At 49.1% G+C, this 17,191-nt stretch overlaps 5 protein-coding genes across 5 annotated transcripts; 3 read left to right on the forward strand and 2 right to left on the reverse strand.

Moving 5' to 3' along the window:
- Positions 1 to 415: 415 nt before the first annotated feature.
- Ptp2 (phosphotyrosine-specific ptp2-like protein) lies at positions 416 to 2,920 on the reverse strand (the record flags this gene model as incomplete). The annotated part of the gene is made up of 1 exon (XM_064895515.1): positions 416 to 2,920. The coding sequence occupies one exon, from the start codon at positions 2,918 to 2,920 to the stop codon at positions 416 to 418; it is 2,505 nt and encodes an 834-aa protein (XP_064758202.1).
- A 2,369-nt stretch (positions 2,921 to 5,289) lies between these two features.
- NIC96 (nuclear pore complex subunit) lies at positions 5,290 to 8,633 on the forward strand (the record flags this gene model as incomplete). The annotated part of the gene is made up of 2 exons (XM_064895516.1): positions 5,290 to 7,489; positions 7,543 to 8,633. The coding sequence occupies 2 exons, from the start codon at positions 5,290 to 5,292 to the stop codon at positions 8,631 to 8,633; spliced, it is 3,291 nt and encodes a 1,096-aa protein (XP_064758203.1).
- A 1,916-nt stretch (positions 8,634 to 10,549) lies between these two features.
- LTR64_001136 (uncharacterized protein) lies at positions 10,550 to 12,010 on the reverse strand (the record flags this gene model as incomplete). Its single annotated transcript, XM_064895517.1, has 1 exon — positions 10,550 to 12,010. One exon carries the CDS (start codon positions 12,008 to 12,010, stop codon positions 10,550 to 10,552), a length of 1,461 nt encoding a protein of 486 aa, XP_064758204.1.
- Positions 12,011 to 13,403: 1,393 nt separating this feature from the next.
- On the forward strand, positions 13,404 to 14,609 carry LTR64_001137 (uncharacterized protein; the record flags this gene model as incomplete). Its single annotated transcript, XM_064895518.1, has 1 exon — positions 13,404 to 14,609. The coding sequence occupies one exon, from the start codon at positions 13,404 to 13,406 to the stop codon at positions 14,607 to 14,609; it is 1,206 nt and encodes a 401-aa protein (XP_064758205.1).
- Positions 14,610 to 16,170: 1,561 nt separating this feature from the next.
- On the forward strand, positions 16,171 to 17,087 carry LTR64_001138 (uncharacterized protein; the record flags this gene model as incomplete). The annotated part of the gene is made up of 2 exons (XM_064895519.1): positions 16,171 to 16,475; positions 16,514 to 17,087. 2 exons carry the CDS (start codon positions 16,171 to 16,173, stop codon positions 17,085 to 17,087), a joined length of 879 nt encoding a protein of 292 aa, XP_064758206.1.
- Between the last annotated feature and the right edge of the window lie 104 nt (positions 17,088 to 17,191).

The following is a 17,191-nucleotide window of genomic DNA, read 5'->3' on the forward strand; positions in this document are numbered from 1 at the left end:
GTTGTCCCTGATCAGAAGTGCCTCCAGAAGGCACCATTGAGGAGCCTCTAAGCCTACCTGGGCAGCCTTGAGGCTTTGTAGCCGCCTGCGACAAAGTTCGACCAATTCTAGTAGTAGTAGTTCGTGCACAAAGCACTAAATGATATTTGCTCGTCTCTTATTGAATAGCGCTCTACATTGGTTGTTAGACTTCATATGCCAGAAATGGGATGAATCTAGAAGAGCCGAACAAGCTGGGGACATGCACGCCTCAACAACAGCGGATGAGAGAATCGCCTGGAAGAGCATATGCAAAAGGTATCCTGTCCGCCTCACTAGCAAATATTTTCTACGTAGAATGCAATCTATCTGGATTGTGAGTGTTGTACTGTCTGTTTCCTCCTATTGTTGCGCCTACTTGGAAACACTGGAGGGATCACTTCGTGTTCTCATCGTGCAGCCATTGGAGAATGCTTTCATAGCATAGCACGAATTGCCGGAGATTTTGCACCATGCTTAATCTTTGGCCTCTAAAATCTTCGACGGCTTTAGCAACGAGGTCGATATCATCCCGCTTGGTCCAGTCGTCCTCGGTGTCGATGTCCATATCATCTCTACCTCGACTCTGGTTAAGGCGCTGACGTTTGAGCATGTCGATGACTGAATCAATCGTGCAAAACGTGCCAGTTCTGCCGCAGCCAGCGCTACAATGCACGACAATAGGCCTCTGCCGCGCATTAACGGGTTCACTGGGTGAAGTCATAGACGACGGACTGCATGCGTCCCTCTGAAACTTGTCCACCAGTTTTATGAGACTCAATATCGACGTTGGACTTGCTGGAGCACCAAAATCCGGCCATTGTGTATAGTGTATTTGTGTAATCTCTCGAGCAGGTTGTGAAAGCTGTGCAGAATGAGAGATGGTAAATTGCCTGATGATAGCTGCTGGTTCCTCCTCAGGCTTTGGCGTGCTTGCTTTGATGTCTGACGGCTCGAAGTTGAACCTCTTTTCAGTCCCTGGAGTGGCACTTGTTGTGGTCTGTCTTCTGAGAGTGGCCGGTCTCTTCAGCGTACTATCCGCAGATGAGGCAGACTTGCGAGTCAGCGAAACCTTCTGCTCCCTTAATTGCTTCACCTTCAGTTGCCCGTAATCTCCTGTCTTCCAGTATGCATGACTTTTGACTTGACCACCCTCGGCCTCGGCGGTCAGCATCACAATGACACGAGCATCCTGTTCCCATATTACTCTCCAAAAGTCATCGAACGTCTGCGGTATTGGCGCCTGAGTAGCGATATACTTCCTGTCTGAATAGCTTGTCTTGACGTAGCTCGCATTGACGTAATCACATCCGTGTGAAGGTACATTCTGCAGTCGTACTCGAGAATGCTCATAAGGAAAGATGTTGTTGTACCTGTTCTTTGAGCCTTTTTCAATTCCAGCAACTTGTACCTCGTCCGATCTTTTCTGCTGAGACGTGTTTCCGTACTGGACTGAGCCCGAAAGAGCCTTCTGCATCCTTTTCTGCTCGAGTTTCTCGATGCTGAGGAACTTGTTAGACACGTCTTTGCCTTCGTTCGACGACGATGCAGCTCTTCTGAGCCAACCCGGCAGCCTCTTCTCCTCGGATGCTTGTACTCCTGCCGGCTTCTTGATAGGTATCTGTCCCACACCGTCCAATAGGTCCATGTTCTGTCGTATGTTGCCAAAGAAAGGATTTGCCGCGTTCTTGGTGGCGGGCATAGCACAACCCCCTGCAACAGGCAGTTGAGGTAGGCCAGGTTGCGGAGCGGCTGCCACTGGACCACTTGGATGTATATTGGACTTGCTTTCTGTGTCGACCAGTTGTGGAGTGAGCTTCTGAACACCTCCAAAACCTCCCTTAATCACGTAGCCTGCACCCTTCCAACCTTCAACGTTGAACTTCTTGAGAACAGTAAACGAGGTGATAGCCTCTTTTGGCTGGGACGAAGAAGCATCATAGACTATAATGTATTGAGCAGAGCGCCATTTGCTGAAGGAGTTTTTGTCTGCATCTGTGGTGAAGGTGTCTGCCAGCTTCTGTATAGTGAAAGCTGGTCGTTTCAGCAAAGTGGTGGGTATGCAAAGGTTGAGAGCACCCCGAACTCTAGATGCGGCATATTGAGGATAAACCCGCAGGTCGAGAATGATAACATTGTCCGGATTCTGTTCTACAAGTCTTGCCACCTCTTGAGGAGCCACCATAGCATGCACTTCTTTTGTTGCCGATGGTGGCAACGTATCTGACCTTTGCACTTTCGACTTTTCCAGTGACCTTTGAATTTCATGCGCTGGCAGCGACAAGCGAGCTTGGCTGGCGTCAGCAACATTGTGACGAGGCGACATGGATAGGGGAGAATCTTGTCTCTGAATACCGAGAAAGAAGGGGTTGTCAGCTTGATTAGCTATTGCGGCTTTGCTGCTGGGCTTGTCGCTCGAGCTCGCATCTCTTGGAGAAACAGGAGACTCGATGTTTTGATCCTGTGAAGCTGGATCGACAGAGCTCGGGCGTGTCAACGGAAGACTACCCAGTGAGAAGGAAACGTTCTTCTCAGATTGACGACGGAAGCCTTCGTAGTCGACTTTGCGCTCATCGTGGGTCACCGGCCTCGACGTATCTCTCGCAGCAGCATCCCAATTCTGCCGTGTGTGCGGACCAGGGCCTGAATCTCGTGGAATTGACTCTTCACCAACGACAAACCCAAAATAGCTCGGGCTAGGACTCTTGACATCTCTAATTGTCTGAGGTGTTTTTAGGCTGGGAGTGAATGGCGATCTCATATGGGTTGATGGCGAGGTTACGGCAAGATTGGGGCGAGGGGTGGTAAGAGGCCGTGAGGAACGAGGGCCGGCATGAGAGTGTGATTGGGAATGGGAATGGGAATGGCCCTTCCAGGTGGAAGGTGTCGCCGTCGTGGCCATTGTTCGATGAAATGGAGGTCAGTCACGATTCAGACCAAGTTATGGACTTTCTGACCGCAGTTCTAGACCGCATTACTCATGGTTATCGGACGCTTGCGATACGTTGTGCGACAAAGGACATCATTGCTGCGTGGGCGAGGGCTTTATGTACAAGACTGAAGTTGTACGACTGTGGGGAGAGATTCGAAGAACGTGTGTTTGTAATAGCAAGAAATTTACTGTAGGTATAGTGAGATGATTTTAAGTGGCAGTGTGCAGAGTCGAAAGGAGCGCAGGTTGGAGCAAAAAGGCGCTTCCACTTCTGGCCTTGCGTGTTCTCGACAATCTGCAGCCAATGACGTAGTATAGGCAATGCAGCTCCAGTCGCGAATGTGCTCGTTAAGTTAGAGTCACGGTACTGTGGTACTTCAGCCACAAGCCACGAGGCACGATCGTTCCAAGCTGGAAACAAAGAAGTCGAGAGTCTAGACTGTATATACTTCCTCATGGTCACTCATCCTTCTTGAGCAATGATGCTGCTCCGGCTCGTCGTTTAACTTGATCTCGTGTTCGCCCCAAGAGCTTCCCAAAATGGACTACTCTAAAGTTAGTCTTTTGTTTGCACGCCGTCCTTGGCAGATGAGCCCTGAGCTGACAAAGCTAAATATCTGTTGTGGTGGAATCGGACTTACAGTATCATCGTTCGAAGTCACAATCTATGAATTACTTGTAGTACCTGATTGCTTACCAGCTCATGGCAGGCAGAAATGTCACGCAAACAACCAAAAAGTAACAAAGAACCCGTATACCACGGTCACATTTGCAGTCTCGTCGAACAAAGGACCTGTTCTCCATCGAGACTTTCAATCATGCAGGGTCTATCTGGGCCTTCTCAGAGAAGTCGTGACGGATCTCGCCCGCAATTCGTCACTTTAATTAGTGGTGTGATAACATCCCCACGCTAGTTGCTCACCAACAAGCAAGTGCCGACTGGGAGTCATTTCCGTAGTGCAGTAATTCTCAACGTTACTGTCTTGTTCAGCTGTGAAGACAAACTCTTTTCCAACCTGGCCACAAGTGTCATGGAGTCATCGACCCACTCAAATCTGACGCTGGGCGTCATTGTGCTCGGATCTGCTCACAATATCGAACGAGCTCATCCTAGGTGCCATCTCAAGTCAAGCTGAACCTACTAGACTCAACATTGTCAGACGTACTTAGCATGTGAATGGGTGGACTAGAATCACCACGATGTTGTGTACTCGAGTCGTACTATAGTGGTATAGGTATGATGGCTGGTAAGTGGTATGTAGGTCGCTAAGTGGAGGTGACGTGTCTAGGCATTGACTGAGTCGTACCTGCCCCAGAATGGATGAGTATACGCCTTCACGCTCCACGGCAGTTCGTGGTGCTGTATATCCAGAGCCTGCAGACGTACTCATTGAATGGCGGCTGCAATATGCCCGATCCACTTTGCTCAGTGCGTGCCGATGTGTAAGCCTTGAAGGCAGCGGTTGAGGAATTCATCCTGAAAACTGCGTATGACTTCCAGGCTCGCTCTGATGCGACAGGCTGATCGTAATGAAGAGGTAATCAAGGAGTTGCTCTCATCTCAGATTCGACCATCCGGTTCACCTTTCCACCTCTCAACCCGCTTCTGTTCCCAACTGTCCAGATCTTTGGCCATGAGTCTGTAGTATTCGTCTCGTTCGGATGTTTGACCCTTCTGGATGACTCGCCGTCGAGGGTTGTAACTCAATGGACCTTCGCCAGTTGCGCCGCCTTTGAGACCAATCTCCATCGCTTCACTCTGACTAAGTTCTTTGTGCTTACGGTCGTGTCTTTCGTAGCGCAAAGCCGTTGCAGGAGTAAGGATAAAAGATGCGGCCACCATAATGGAGAGGAAGGGAAAGCCAAACATCAGAAAAGGCCTGCGGTGGACTTGTCGACGGTAGAATTCGGTCACCTTCTCTTCCCAGCTCAGCCCCGACTTGTTCGAGCCCCTGAAGGGTTTCGATTCAAATGCAGGCATATCGCTGATATTTGCTGGTTAGTTAAAAGGAACGAACTGAGAGGTGGCGCTGCAGGATATTGGATGATGCGGAAGGACGTGCCAAGGCTGCGCGTCGCGCCTACTGCTTATTGACGCGACTTTTGAGCGGGAAAGCTCCAAATGCAAGCACGGACACCGTACTGGTCGTGCCTGCACCTGTGGCATTCGACGTGCTTCGTTTTCTGCTATGTCACTATTTGGAAAGCCCGCCGGAAGTAGCAGCCTGTTTGGAAGTTTGAATCTCGATACTTCCGTGCCCTCTACGGCTGATGCATCCTCGAAGCGCAAATCTGTATTTGAACCCAGTTCCACAACAGAAGCAAGATCAACAGCAAACATGTTCACAAATCTACCAAGCTCGCAGCCTGCTGCGCCCATCTTCAACCTTTCAACTGCCCAAAATACGCCTGCGACTTCTGGGACTAGAGCAGGAGGCATGTTTGACAGCACAGCTGCGACACGCACAAGTAGTGGTTTGAACTTCTCATTTGCGAAGCCAGCTGCTACGTCAGCCGCCTCTACTACAGGCAATGCAGCTACTGCCCCTAACCCAGGCATCTTCAACTTGAACTCTACGACTACTCAAGCACCGAAACCTAGTCTTTTCGCTCAGACTACGGTTTCGACAACGGCACCTGCCAACCAGGGCATCTTTGCTTCAGCCAATCCACAACCAGCTGCCACTTCCATGTTCGGTGCATCAACTGCAACGCAAGCACAGAACACAGCACAGCAGCATGACGCCCCTCCGCAAAACAGAGAATCCGCATACTTCAATGGCCTGTTGGAGCGACAGAAGAAGAAGATCAAATTCAATGCCGCAGACCAGAGTGGTCGTTTAGGTCAACTTCCGAGCATGAACATGGATTTAGGTGACCTGGCAAGGAAGGCGCAAGAGCTGAATCAGAAGAGTCAGAGGTATGGTCAGTCTACTGCTAGAGACAGTAGAGCCCACTACCTACTCTCCGGCTCTGGTGTTACACCTGGTCAGGCTTACAAAGAGTTTCAGAAACTGGACACGGACACTGTTCCTGCAGCTACACCTGCTCCAAGAGATTTTGCCGAGGAAGGAACTGCTTATCTCAAAGGCATGCAAGCCAAGGGTCGTGAAGCTATGCTTCGCGAAAGCATGGATCGTGTATACCACGACGTCGACAAGTTTATCGAAGAAAGTCTAGGTATCGATTTCGACGAGCAGAAACAGCGAATCATGCAGCATTTTGGTCTAATGGCAAAAGACGAAAACGACCTTTCGGCCTCTACCAGCAGGAGTCGTCAGTCCAGGCAGTCCAAGACGAGAAGAAGTGTTTTCGGCAGATCGGGCTTGGAAAAATCAATTATTGGTGCCTCAAATTCAGTTGCAGGAAGTGCATCTTTCTTTGGCGGTCCGGGACCAAATCCTCCCACTAATCTGACTAAGAATCAGACAGTCCGAGACTTGCGCGACAAAGAGAGACTCTTCATGCAGAAGGTCGAAACCTTGAACAGAAAGCGCCTGGATCAAGAACAATATAACATCTTCAACGAATTTCAAGAGGTGGAGAAGGCCGTGCCAGGAGACGTTCCCAAGCAATTAATCGACGCATATTCGGCTCTGAAGGAGATTGCGAAGGAAGGTCCTCCAAGCAAGCCTCTGAGGGAACGCTCATACGCCGCTGAGTACGCTCAGTCAGACCAGGGTAGTAGTTCCTCGAAACTTAAGCGCCAGATTCTCGATGGTGCTCGTACTTTTCTGGAGAAATCTTTCTATCAAGAGTTGGGCGAGCTTGTTGATAGAAATCCACATTCAGCGAGAATTGGTGGCATGCCGACCGTCATCAACACAGTCAGAGCATATATACGCGTCCGAACCGAGAAACATGATCTGGCCCCAGATGGTGCTGTCCTTGAGCAGGCTGGAGACAACAACGACTACTACTGGATAATAGTCTTCTACCTGCTAAGGTCTGGCCATGTTAAAGAAGCAGTCGACTACGTGAATGGTGATCCTGCCTTCCTGTCCCTAGATCGCAGGTTCGTGTCCTACCTTACCGCTTATGCCAATAGTCCTGATAGAACCTTGTCGCGGAAATTCCAGGAAATGATTAATGGCGAGTACCAACAGCGGACCAGAGTTGCACCGAAAGGCACAATCGATCCATACCGAATAGCATGCCTCAAAGTCATTGGTAGATGTGATTTATCTCAACGTAACTTGGAGTCGATAGGCCAGGGTGTGGAAGATTGGATATGGCTGCAGTTCGCCCTAGCTCGAGAGAGCGGGTCACTCGACGATGCTCTCACCGATGTCTTTGGTCTAGAGCAAATAGCTGAGACAGTGACTGAGATAGGCCAAAAACATTTCCAGAAGAGTCAGGTCGAGAACCTGAATTCATACGGCACGTTCTTTCTCATGCAGATTCTAGCAGGCATGTTCGAGCGGGCTGTCGACTATCTTCATAGCTTCAACCCTGTCAGCGCTGTGCATGCTGCCATCGCCCTCGACTACTATGGCCTACTCCGGGTGTCGGACTTTCACACTGCTGGTAACGAACTTTGTAAGTTGAAACTTCGAGTTGCAGATGTGATTTTTCGTACTAATCATTCACAGTGACCTATTCCACAACACAACAAGCACAGATCAACTTCGTGCCGTTGGTGGCATATTATACAACCACGTTTCGAGCAGCTCTGCCTGTACAAGCAGTTGACTACCTGGTATTGATCTGCCTGAACTCTGATCTGACAAGGCCTCTCGGAGAGATCATGACTAATGCATGTCATGAGTGTCTTCGAGAACTTTGTCTGGAAACCAGGGAATTTGCAGCTCTGCTCGGCGATATCAGAGGAGATGGAAGCAGGATAGCGGGAGCAATTGAGCAGCGCGCAAGCATCATCCGACTAGATAATCACGAGCAGTTTCTTCGCTTCATCACCAGTCAAGCTGCAGCAGTCGCGGATGCTCGCGGTCAAACTGCTGACGCTGTACTCTTATACCACCTATGTGATGATTTCGACAACGTCATAGTTGTTCTCAATCGAGCACTCGCAGACGCGGTAGCGGTCGAGCTCGGTGACGAGCCTATGTCCTTGCAACCTCTGAAGCCACGAAATTCCGGTGGTTCTACCTCTGATACTGCTTCGCAGGCGTCTCAGTCTAATTCGTCGTTGTCTCTGACGCAAAGCACTTCGTCACCACTGGAACTAGCGCACGGTATAACAGCCCTCTACAATTCGAATGCGGCATATTTCGGTCGCATTAGCAACCAGAACCGAGATACAAGCGAGAGACTAATGATCATGCTATCAGCTCGAGCAAAAATCGAGAGTGCAACCAATCCTGAATACCTTACTGCGTTGGAAGAACTCAATAGCATGAAGGTGCTGCCACTCAACACGAATGGCGACATTGCTGCAATCAGACAACTTGCCACGAACTTCTCGACATTGTCCCAGCTAGTCGCTCGATGTTCTGGTTTGGTCATTCTTTGGTGTGTAAAAGCGATTTCGGCCGAACGAGAACGAATTGCACGAGAAGGTACATGGGGCATTCCTGGCAACGAGGATATTAGCAGACTTAAGTATCAACTCAATCAGATGGCGAAGGACCTTATGGTCTTTGCTGGTTTGGTGAGATACAAGCTGCCTGGACGTGTTTACGATATGCTTACTAGAGCTGGTGGTGATGTTGGAGACTATTGAGAGACGGTAGACTAGATCGTATATCAGTACACCTGCTTGGTGCAATGTTTCAAGCCATTCGTACTATGCACACGCTTGAATAGGCTGGCTCGTTCTGCTAAGGCATGGCCACGGAGACTCGTCATGGTATACTATTCTTGAATAAAGAAAGCAGCAGATCGTAAATACATTGCCCCAACGTATTTGCGATTTTCCACGGCCTGTATCACAAAACGCATTGGGCTCACCCCTAACCATGGTAGTGAACGACACCAATATCAGTATCAATATCAGTATACACGCACACACACACACCTAAATACATCCACCACGAGGAGACGTCGAATATGGCGCAGCAACGACCATCTACCATGCACCCTACTCTACTTCAAAACTTTTGCAAATGCGCTGTGGTACGGATCATCGAGTACAAAAGTATCGGGAGGATAACTGCATCAAGGCGATCCAACCCCACTCTTCGCGTGAGTCGCTCGTTAGTGCGCGAAGCCAGGCAATTTGAACTCCACCTGGGGCGGATCGACGCGAAAGCTACGAAGTTGAGCGTGGTTATGGTTCTCGGAAGCTGTTGTTGCTCTATTGTGAGGAAACTTGTGTGAACTTGTGTGAAGGTAAGGAAGCGTAGGCTCAGATGACTGTTACTATCACAGGGTTGTTTTCGAGGGTATAGAGCATATATGCCGTCAGATGGCAGACGATTGTTTTTCAGGCATGCGAAATCGTTCTCTTCGAGGTACATGGTCACTTTTTTAGTTGTCGGAACGTTGGCTCATCTCAACACAGCCCAAAAGTCCTGTAACATTTCGATATATGTAGTTCTTTCGTACGACGTGTAAAATGGCAACTATGGGATGTTGTAACACGCATTTCAGTTTAACGTGATATCGAAGCGTGGCATTATGGGTCCGCAAATTGTGGTCATACGACAATGTGAAAGACGCGATACTCGCGGTTTTCAGCTCTTGCTTTCAGCGACGCATGTCTTCTCTGTGGGCATAAATATGTCAGCTCGAGTATGCGAGGTTTTCAAATTCCTGCTGAGAGGATCCTGTTTAGTACACGTGAGCAATCTCAGTAAAAATCATTCCCTGCACTTTTTGGTATCCAGATGACGAACGAATCAGCTTCCAGATCTGCTGGCACCACGAGGTTGCATCTGGACTTGTGCATTCGAAAGATGAGTGAGTACACAAGGGAATATCGAAGGGTGTGCAAATCCTGACCAGACGTGTTAGATAGTGTGTCTTCAACAATTGTTCAGTGTCAGTCATGTGCTGGGTGTCAATACCGCCAGGCACAAGCAAGGACTCAGCGTAAACTGAAAAGTGTACTCCGCACACCAGATCAAGTCACTGAGGACTTTCGTGGTATAGGAGGACGATTCGATTGACTGTAGGTCTCTTGGGGGGTCGATTCGCACAATTTTCATCGCTGGTCATGTATGTTTTCTCGATCGCAGTTGCGTTGCTTCGAGATGAGGACTCCGAGCAGATTGCTGCGGAAGCTGCAGTTCACGTCTTGGAACGGTGAGATACTCATCTGGTTCATTGTGACTGCTTGGCGCTTCTATAGTCCATTATTCTGGTGCTTGTGGAATAGGTGAAGAGGAACCCGAACAACAAGTAGGGAAAAGCAGGCGTTTCAATCTGCATAAGGTGGCTTGATTTAACCCTGAAACTATGTCTATCATGGACATTCGCTTGCGAAGAAGGCGATGAGGTCGGTGGCGCGGACGAGAAGTGAGCTGGCGTACGGGCACGTGACTGGATACTGATGACGAGTTTCCCAGTTCTACTCCATTCATGCCCCTCCTCGACCCTCACCGCCGTCTCTTTGGTACAGAGAAATCATGTAACACCATTGAGGAATGTCTGAATTTTGACTATATTTTGGTTCATGCTAAGTGTCAGACGATCAGGTCACAAGAGACCATCATCGTCAGGAATTTGCATCGTCGTAAGAGACCGTGTTGCATCCTGCACAACTGCTGGAACCACTCTGATATTCTGCAAGTCACACCAGAGTCCGACCATCATGCCATGCCTCGTTCGAAGATCTGTTTCACTTCCATGCCATCCTTGCCCCTGAGCAAACTCTGCACGTTGACCAAGCTCTTCAGCCACTGTAGCAGCAAGACGAGCTAAATTCTGGATCTCGAGTTGTGAGGCATAAGGTGCTCGGTTCAACCATTGCAGGAAGCTGCTTCCTAGATCTGCACGTCCAAGCTCAATAGCCTTTACCATATTCTGCGTAAATGGTGGCGATGCAAAGTTGAACTCGATAAGCCGGTCGACAATCTCTTTGTTTCCCGAAGCGAGAGCGAGGTCCAGTAGTCGTGGTCCGGCCTCTGTAACGGACGGAACATCTGGTCGAATCTCTAGCATGAAATTGCAACATTCAGGAGATCCTCGGGCGATCGTCAAAGCAAATACCGTCAGTCCACGAAGGTCTGCCCCTGCATATCTTAGAGCCCTTGGACAAATGGCGTATATTTCCTGCATCATTTTCAAGTCACCTGCCTCTGCCACGACGTGAGCGAATGTCCTGCCAAGAATGTCAATGTCGCAAGAGGTTTGCTTCCATAGTTCAACGGCAGCTTGCTTGTCACCATTCCAATAAGCAATATGACATGCTGGAAAGGAGCTTTTCAGTTGTACAACGGCACTAAGTTGAGCTACGGAAGCGAGAGCCACTCCAATATACCGAGATTGAAGGAAGTGGTTCACATTCCACTCGGTTTTCCGGTATCTTTCGATACGTTGGTGCAGAGACGATTGATGAGGTTGATAAGGGAAATTAGCACCTTGACTTGGGTTCAAAATGTGCCGCACGCAAGAGTATATATCTGCAGCATTAGCTGTTGATATGGCTTCTGCTGATCGATGCGGGTGATAGGCCAGGTTCTGATGGAGTTGACGGAAGAAAACTCCCGTCCAGATGGCATACTGACTCATGAGCACGTGCTGTGAGATGAAACCGAACACACTGTTTTGTATCCGAATTGCGCTTGCGACGCTTCGAAGCGAGCTACTCAATGCCCAGCTCTGACTGAGAAAGGCCGAGGTCAGGTCGAAGGGATTCACACATGGAAAGGGGTAGATGATGCTATAAATCTTGTCACACTGAAGTTGACAGAGATTGAGAAGGCCCAGAATCGCGAATATAGTTGCGGTGAACTCGGAGCCGTTACCACTGCTTGTAGTTTCACTTCCTGCTCGTATCCGCGCGCTGCATGAACGACCCTTCTTGACGCATAACCTGCACCGCCAGTCCGTCTCGTGGTCCACGCACTTTGCGTGGTCTTTCTTGCATTGAGAACAACGATGATTGTCGTTGATCGCTTGGTTTGATTGTCCTGCACTCGTCACGTTGTTGTCCATATTGTCATGAGTATAGGAAAGGCTCGCTGGTAACACTATGTGCTTGAGGACAGAAATGCTGCGATGCAATGTTCTTCACCTTAGACCAGATGAATTGATTGTGGTTGACGGTTTTGGAAGGAATGCTCCGGCTTATGGAGGTCTGCACATCGGATTATCTGGTAAACCATACCTTAAGGATGATAACAGATTACTTCCTCGTTCTGCCAAGATGTCCATTGGTTCTGTTACTTCGTTGAAGCGTGGCCAACAAGAACACTGTGAGCATGCAGCACCAAATTTTAGCCACTTTTGCTGGTGGATCATTTCTTGGAAAGGCAGGCCTTGTGTGGTATGGCGGTGGCTGCTTATGATACTGACGACGACTTCGTGCAGACGGCTTTGAACGGGCTATGCCAGAGCTAGTCTCTGAAAGTACTCGCTCCAAACCTTAGCATCGCGACTTTCGCGAACTAATGTGCCGCTTGCAAGGTTGTTTGGGCACGTATTTTGCCTTGCGCCAACCATTGCCTTGTCTGAATCTGCAAAGCACTATTGTTGTTCTCCATGGATCGAAAGCAACGAGCTAGACGAAGTGCTACGGCGGACTGTGCGGTCCTCACAAGGTCGGCTCCAGGATGGACTGTATGTCGCTATGACATGAAGCTTATTTGCAATTCGCGTATTCCTGCCTTGCATCCGAGGATGAGCTGCAGCTGATACACTGGCGACAAGTCTGCAAAATTTCCAAAGAGCCCTTCTTCCCCTCTGCTGTCCTATTCCATTTTTTTGGTTGACATTTTGATCCGATAATGCCCTCTTGACCATGGGAATGGTAACCAAAACAAACTCGTCGCATGTGGTGCGAAAGCATTTGATGAAATGTGAGCAATGTCGAGAACACAAGAAGGGATGTAACCCAGCAAATCGCGATTGGAGAAGCAAGAAGGAGAAATGTGACAGGTGCAGTCGTCTTGGGCATGCTTGTGGGCCTCCTGAAAGAGCTTCGAGAACGAGCCAGGGAAAGAGTACAACAATCGGCTTTTGTGTGAAAACAACTTCTAGTGCACAAGTCTTGACGAAACATAAACAATCCAAGTTTCTGCGAGATGACTGCTTTGAAGCTGAAACTGATCGATCTAGCAGGAGCTCATCGTCATGGCAGAGTCCTGCATCGAGCAGTTGTGTACCTCCGTTCCAGTGTCCTATGGTGCCCGCAAAGTGCACCTTAGCAAAACTCGGCGACTTGCACGCAACGCGGCAGCTGCTCCGAACAGATCTTCTTTTCTGTGAACGAGTTGGGCGGTTATTGGATGACCCGGTCTTGATCGACAGCATAAGAGCTGCGCTCACAGCGAGCGTACACGCTGTTGAGGTTATGTTTCGGGTTGGTGTACGAGAAGTACGAGCGAGTATGGAGAATGGTGATGACTTAGGGTGCTCGCGAGAATTTATCTTGTCAGAACTATTGCGTGTCCTGTGCCAGTTCGTCAATTCGCCAACAAGCTCATCCTCAGGACCCTTACCAGATCAGCCGGGACGTCTCGATCTGGCACTGCTGCAGGAAACGCCGCAGAATTCACGACAGGATAAAAGTCTTCACTCAGAAGCCGAGTTTCTCAGTGGTGGGCTTAAGGACATGCTCAGCGAAAATGCATCGCGCGCACGATCCACTTCGAGACAACCGAGATCATATGTAAAAGCAAGTCAAGCTATCAGCCGCATACTGTCTGAAATCGTGCTCGACAGTCGTGAACAGAGACGTCTGTTGTATGAATGGACGTACCCGCCAGGTCATCTTGCATACATGTCTGGCGACGATGATGCAGCGTTTGAATTGTGGCAGAACCCTTACAACGAGGCTAGAATTGATGTCCTGAAGCGAGACCTGGTACACCTGGCGGTCTACACGTCTGACGCACAAATGCTTCAGCGTATGTTCCGATACGATGACAAGGCTGCAGCGAAGGTGACTTCTGACCTCTTCGGGTTGACTCCACTTCGAATTGCAGCATGTCGTAACGATATCTTGTGCTTCTCGTTGGTGTGGCAGTACGATAGTGACAGCGCTCTGAGAGATGAGATCGGACAAAGTGTGCTCAGGCTTGCTGCCAAGAATGGTAGCTGTCAAGTCGCAGCTTTGATTCTGGGCTACAGTCCTCGACGACCCGCCCTTCTACCAGCACTTCGTGCGGCGATCAACGCTGGGAATGAGGAAATCTCGAGCATCATTGTATCCCACTTTAACGACAAAACGTGTCTGGATATTACACAGCTACGACTGACGCTTCGGGAGGCTCAAAAAGCTGGATTCGTTGAAATTGCGTCCAAGCTCGAACTCATAAAGCAAAGATCACCTGCAACGGCAATAGCACAAACTGTGGTAGACCCTGCGGTCTTCGGCGGTTGGAATTGTAACTGGTATTCAGCAAGCACAGACGAAGTATTTGCTGACTTGACAGACACCTCCTATTGTGACATGTTGCAAACAACAAACATGAACGAGGAACTTCTTTATCAATTTCCCACACCGATTGACCACGGCTGCAGCTACTTACACCCAGATCTGACGCCAACATATACGTATAGGGATGCAGTGAACGGACTGTTGATAAGATGAGCTCTTTGCTTTCTGTTTCCATCTCAAGCCATTCACAATGTCCAAATAGTCGAACTAAACTTGTCGGACGACAGGAAAAGCTTGGTCACTAAGGTCGAGTTCCGCTGTGAAGATTAGCACCCAGGCAGATGGAAAGCTGTGTATGGTGCAGCACAATACCCGTCACATAAGCGTCCTGGAAATACTATCCAGGCATGCACACGTTTAGCGAGCGCAGCAAACACGCCAATACGTTATCTCGATGCAGCTTCCAAGAAGGCAATGCTGCTGCGAGGAAGGACGCGATGATATCTCTGAAGAGGAGTCTGATTCGTGTAGTGGCATTGACGTCGATGGAGCTCGTCTGTCGATCGTGAAGGAAGATTCTCGTGCTTGTTTGCTTGTCTTCCGTCATCTCGTGATCCAAATAGAGCAGGCTGAGAACCAGGCAAGTAGCCTGCGTGTTGTGGACATATATACCGAAGCATAAAGATTAGTGTCCATGTTTCTGTGTCTCGCTTAGTACTGCCAGGCAAATGCCACTTTCGCAACATGAGTCAGCCACAAAGATGTTGTGCCATTCAGATTGCCTAAGTAAGTGTGGTTGAAAAGCGACCACCCAATCCAGACTCCAGACATCTGAGTCGCACAACAAGGCGTGGTACATACGTATATATAGTCGTGCTCATGCTCAATTTGCCTGAAGCAGAGACCTAGTGGAATTTGCTAGTCAGCCTCTGCATCGTTCATGGTTTCAGCGAGCAGATTAGCTGTTGTCCGACACTAGCAGAAACGTTTGGTCGCAAAAGAGCAGATACGCTGAAATCGCGTTGTAAGGCACGAGTCGCACTCGCAGTCGCATTTCGGTCGCAACTGCCCAACAGCTAGCTGCAGAGAGCTAGCCTGATTCGAACAAGTGTCTCTTCGCATTAAGCTTCGTATTGATTTCTGATTGACGATCGTACGAACTGGAACCACATTCTGAAACGAAATAGGCCCGATCGCAAGACAGCCGTCTAAGGTTCTCACGTCCTGCCTTCCCAGGTGCAGCTCAGCGCACCGGTCGCAAAGCATGGGAAGTGCAACCTTATGCGATCTATCTTGCTTGCGAACAATGGGTTAGCCTCAATGCTCCTCAACGACCATAGTATTCAAGTTCGTTCTGTGATGGATCAAGTATATTTGCCAGCCGAGCGGTATCATGCTAATAAGCAAATAAGGCTCAAGCTATTACACAGATATTCCCAGCCTTGGTTCTGAACACCCTTGGCTCCGCCACGGAGCTCTTCGACTCCTCTTCAATTCCGGGTCCTGTTGTTATTCGGTCCCAGATACGGTCACAAATTGAGCCACATCAAAATGTCGTGTCACTTTTGCGACCGCAGTGTCAGGCGATATGTACTGTGTAGACGCCCCCGGCTCTATTGCAAGTGCTCAGACCTACTTCACTGATATGTTATCCTTGTGAAGCATACTTAACACACTTTCTCACCACGAAGATGTACGACTCGTCTCTGTCATTTCTCTCACTTATGTTGCAGCCAAATGTCCTCAAGTGCATCTCCGTCTCCTTGGCATACTGATGGGTTTCCACGGACCCATATTGCCGAAGAGCAGGATACAACCGCATTCACAAGCGCATGCCGACACGCTGCTCAAAGGTCATCGTCAAGCAAGAGTTACAGAATTCCAGACCTTCGTCGTCACCGGTGTCGGCTTAGTGATCGGTCCTCCCCAGATCCACCACCACAACGTCCATATCATCGACAAGGACATGCTCGGTCACATCCTGAACGTCCACACCACATCACCAGTACTAGCTTGGAGCAGTGCCGAGAAGCTCTTCTTAAAGTCTTCCGCTACTGTACGGATCATGATTTTCGCCAAGTATCTTGCGTGATATCATGTGTGCTAACAGCTAGAAGACCACTCCGGGTTCATGAGCTGGAGGATGCTGTAACACTATCAACCTGGATGCTGCTGCAGCAATTTCCATCAACGATACCTCCATCAAGTCCAGAAGATAATTCGACGTGGTTGCGCTACTTCGAACTCCTGCTGAAAACGAACGTAGAAGGACAGGTTTCCTTCAAGCAACACGCCATGGCCTTCTTCTTGCAACGCTTTCGCATTGAGGGCATCGATACTAGTCATCGCACCATAGCATTACTTTGCAACGAATTGAACGAGCTTGAAGGCTTTGTGCCCGATACTGGAATCAATGGCCAGCCTGTGTCCCAGCGCACCACTTCGTCATTCGCTACCTATGCAAGCAAACACTCGCAATACCATTACCATATTGCCAGCAAATCGAGCTTATGTTTGAGGACTGACAGCTCGTGGAAGGACATTTCAACCATTCGAAGACCGAGCTTTCTTGTGCCAAATCCCACGTCACGAGCCGAGGACGAGAGTGACTTCGAAGTCATCGAGAAAGATTTTAGACAGTTGAAAATTGACGCTGAGAGTCAGGACTGGATTTTTGTAGACAGCGCGTGACATCAACTCTTGATCTAGCCACGATACATGTACGTTGTGTTCATAGCCTGGTTGGGCTATATAGCACGAAATTACGTTTCAATCGCATTGATTCAGCTTTTGGA

This window comes from Lithohypha guttulata (genome assembly GCF_036872675.1).
Source record: "Lithohypha guttulata strain CCFEE 5908 chromosome Unknown scaffold_1, whole genome shotgun sequence".
Taxonomy (NCBI): Eukaryota; Fungi; Ascomycota; class Eurotiomycetes; order Chaetothyriales; family Trichomeriaceae; genus Lithohypha; species Lithohypha guttulata.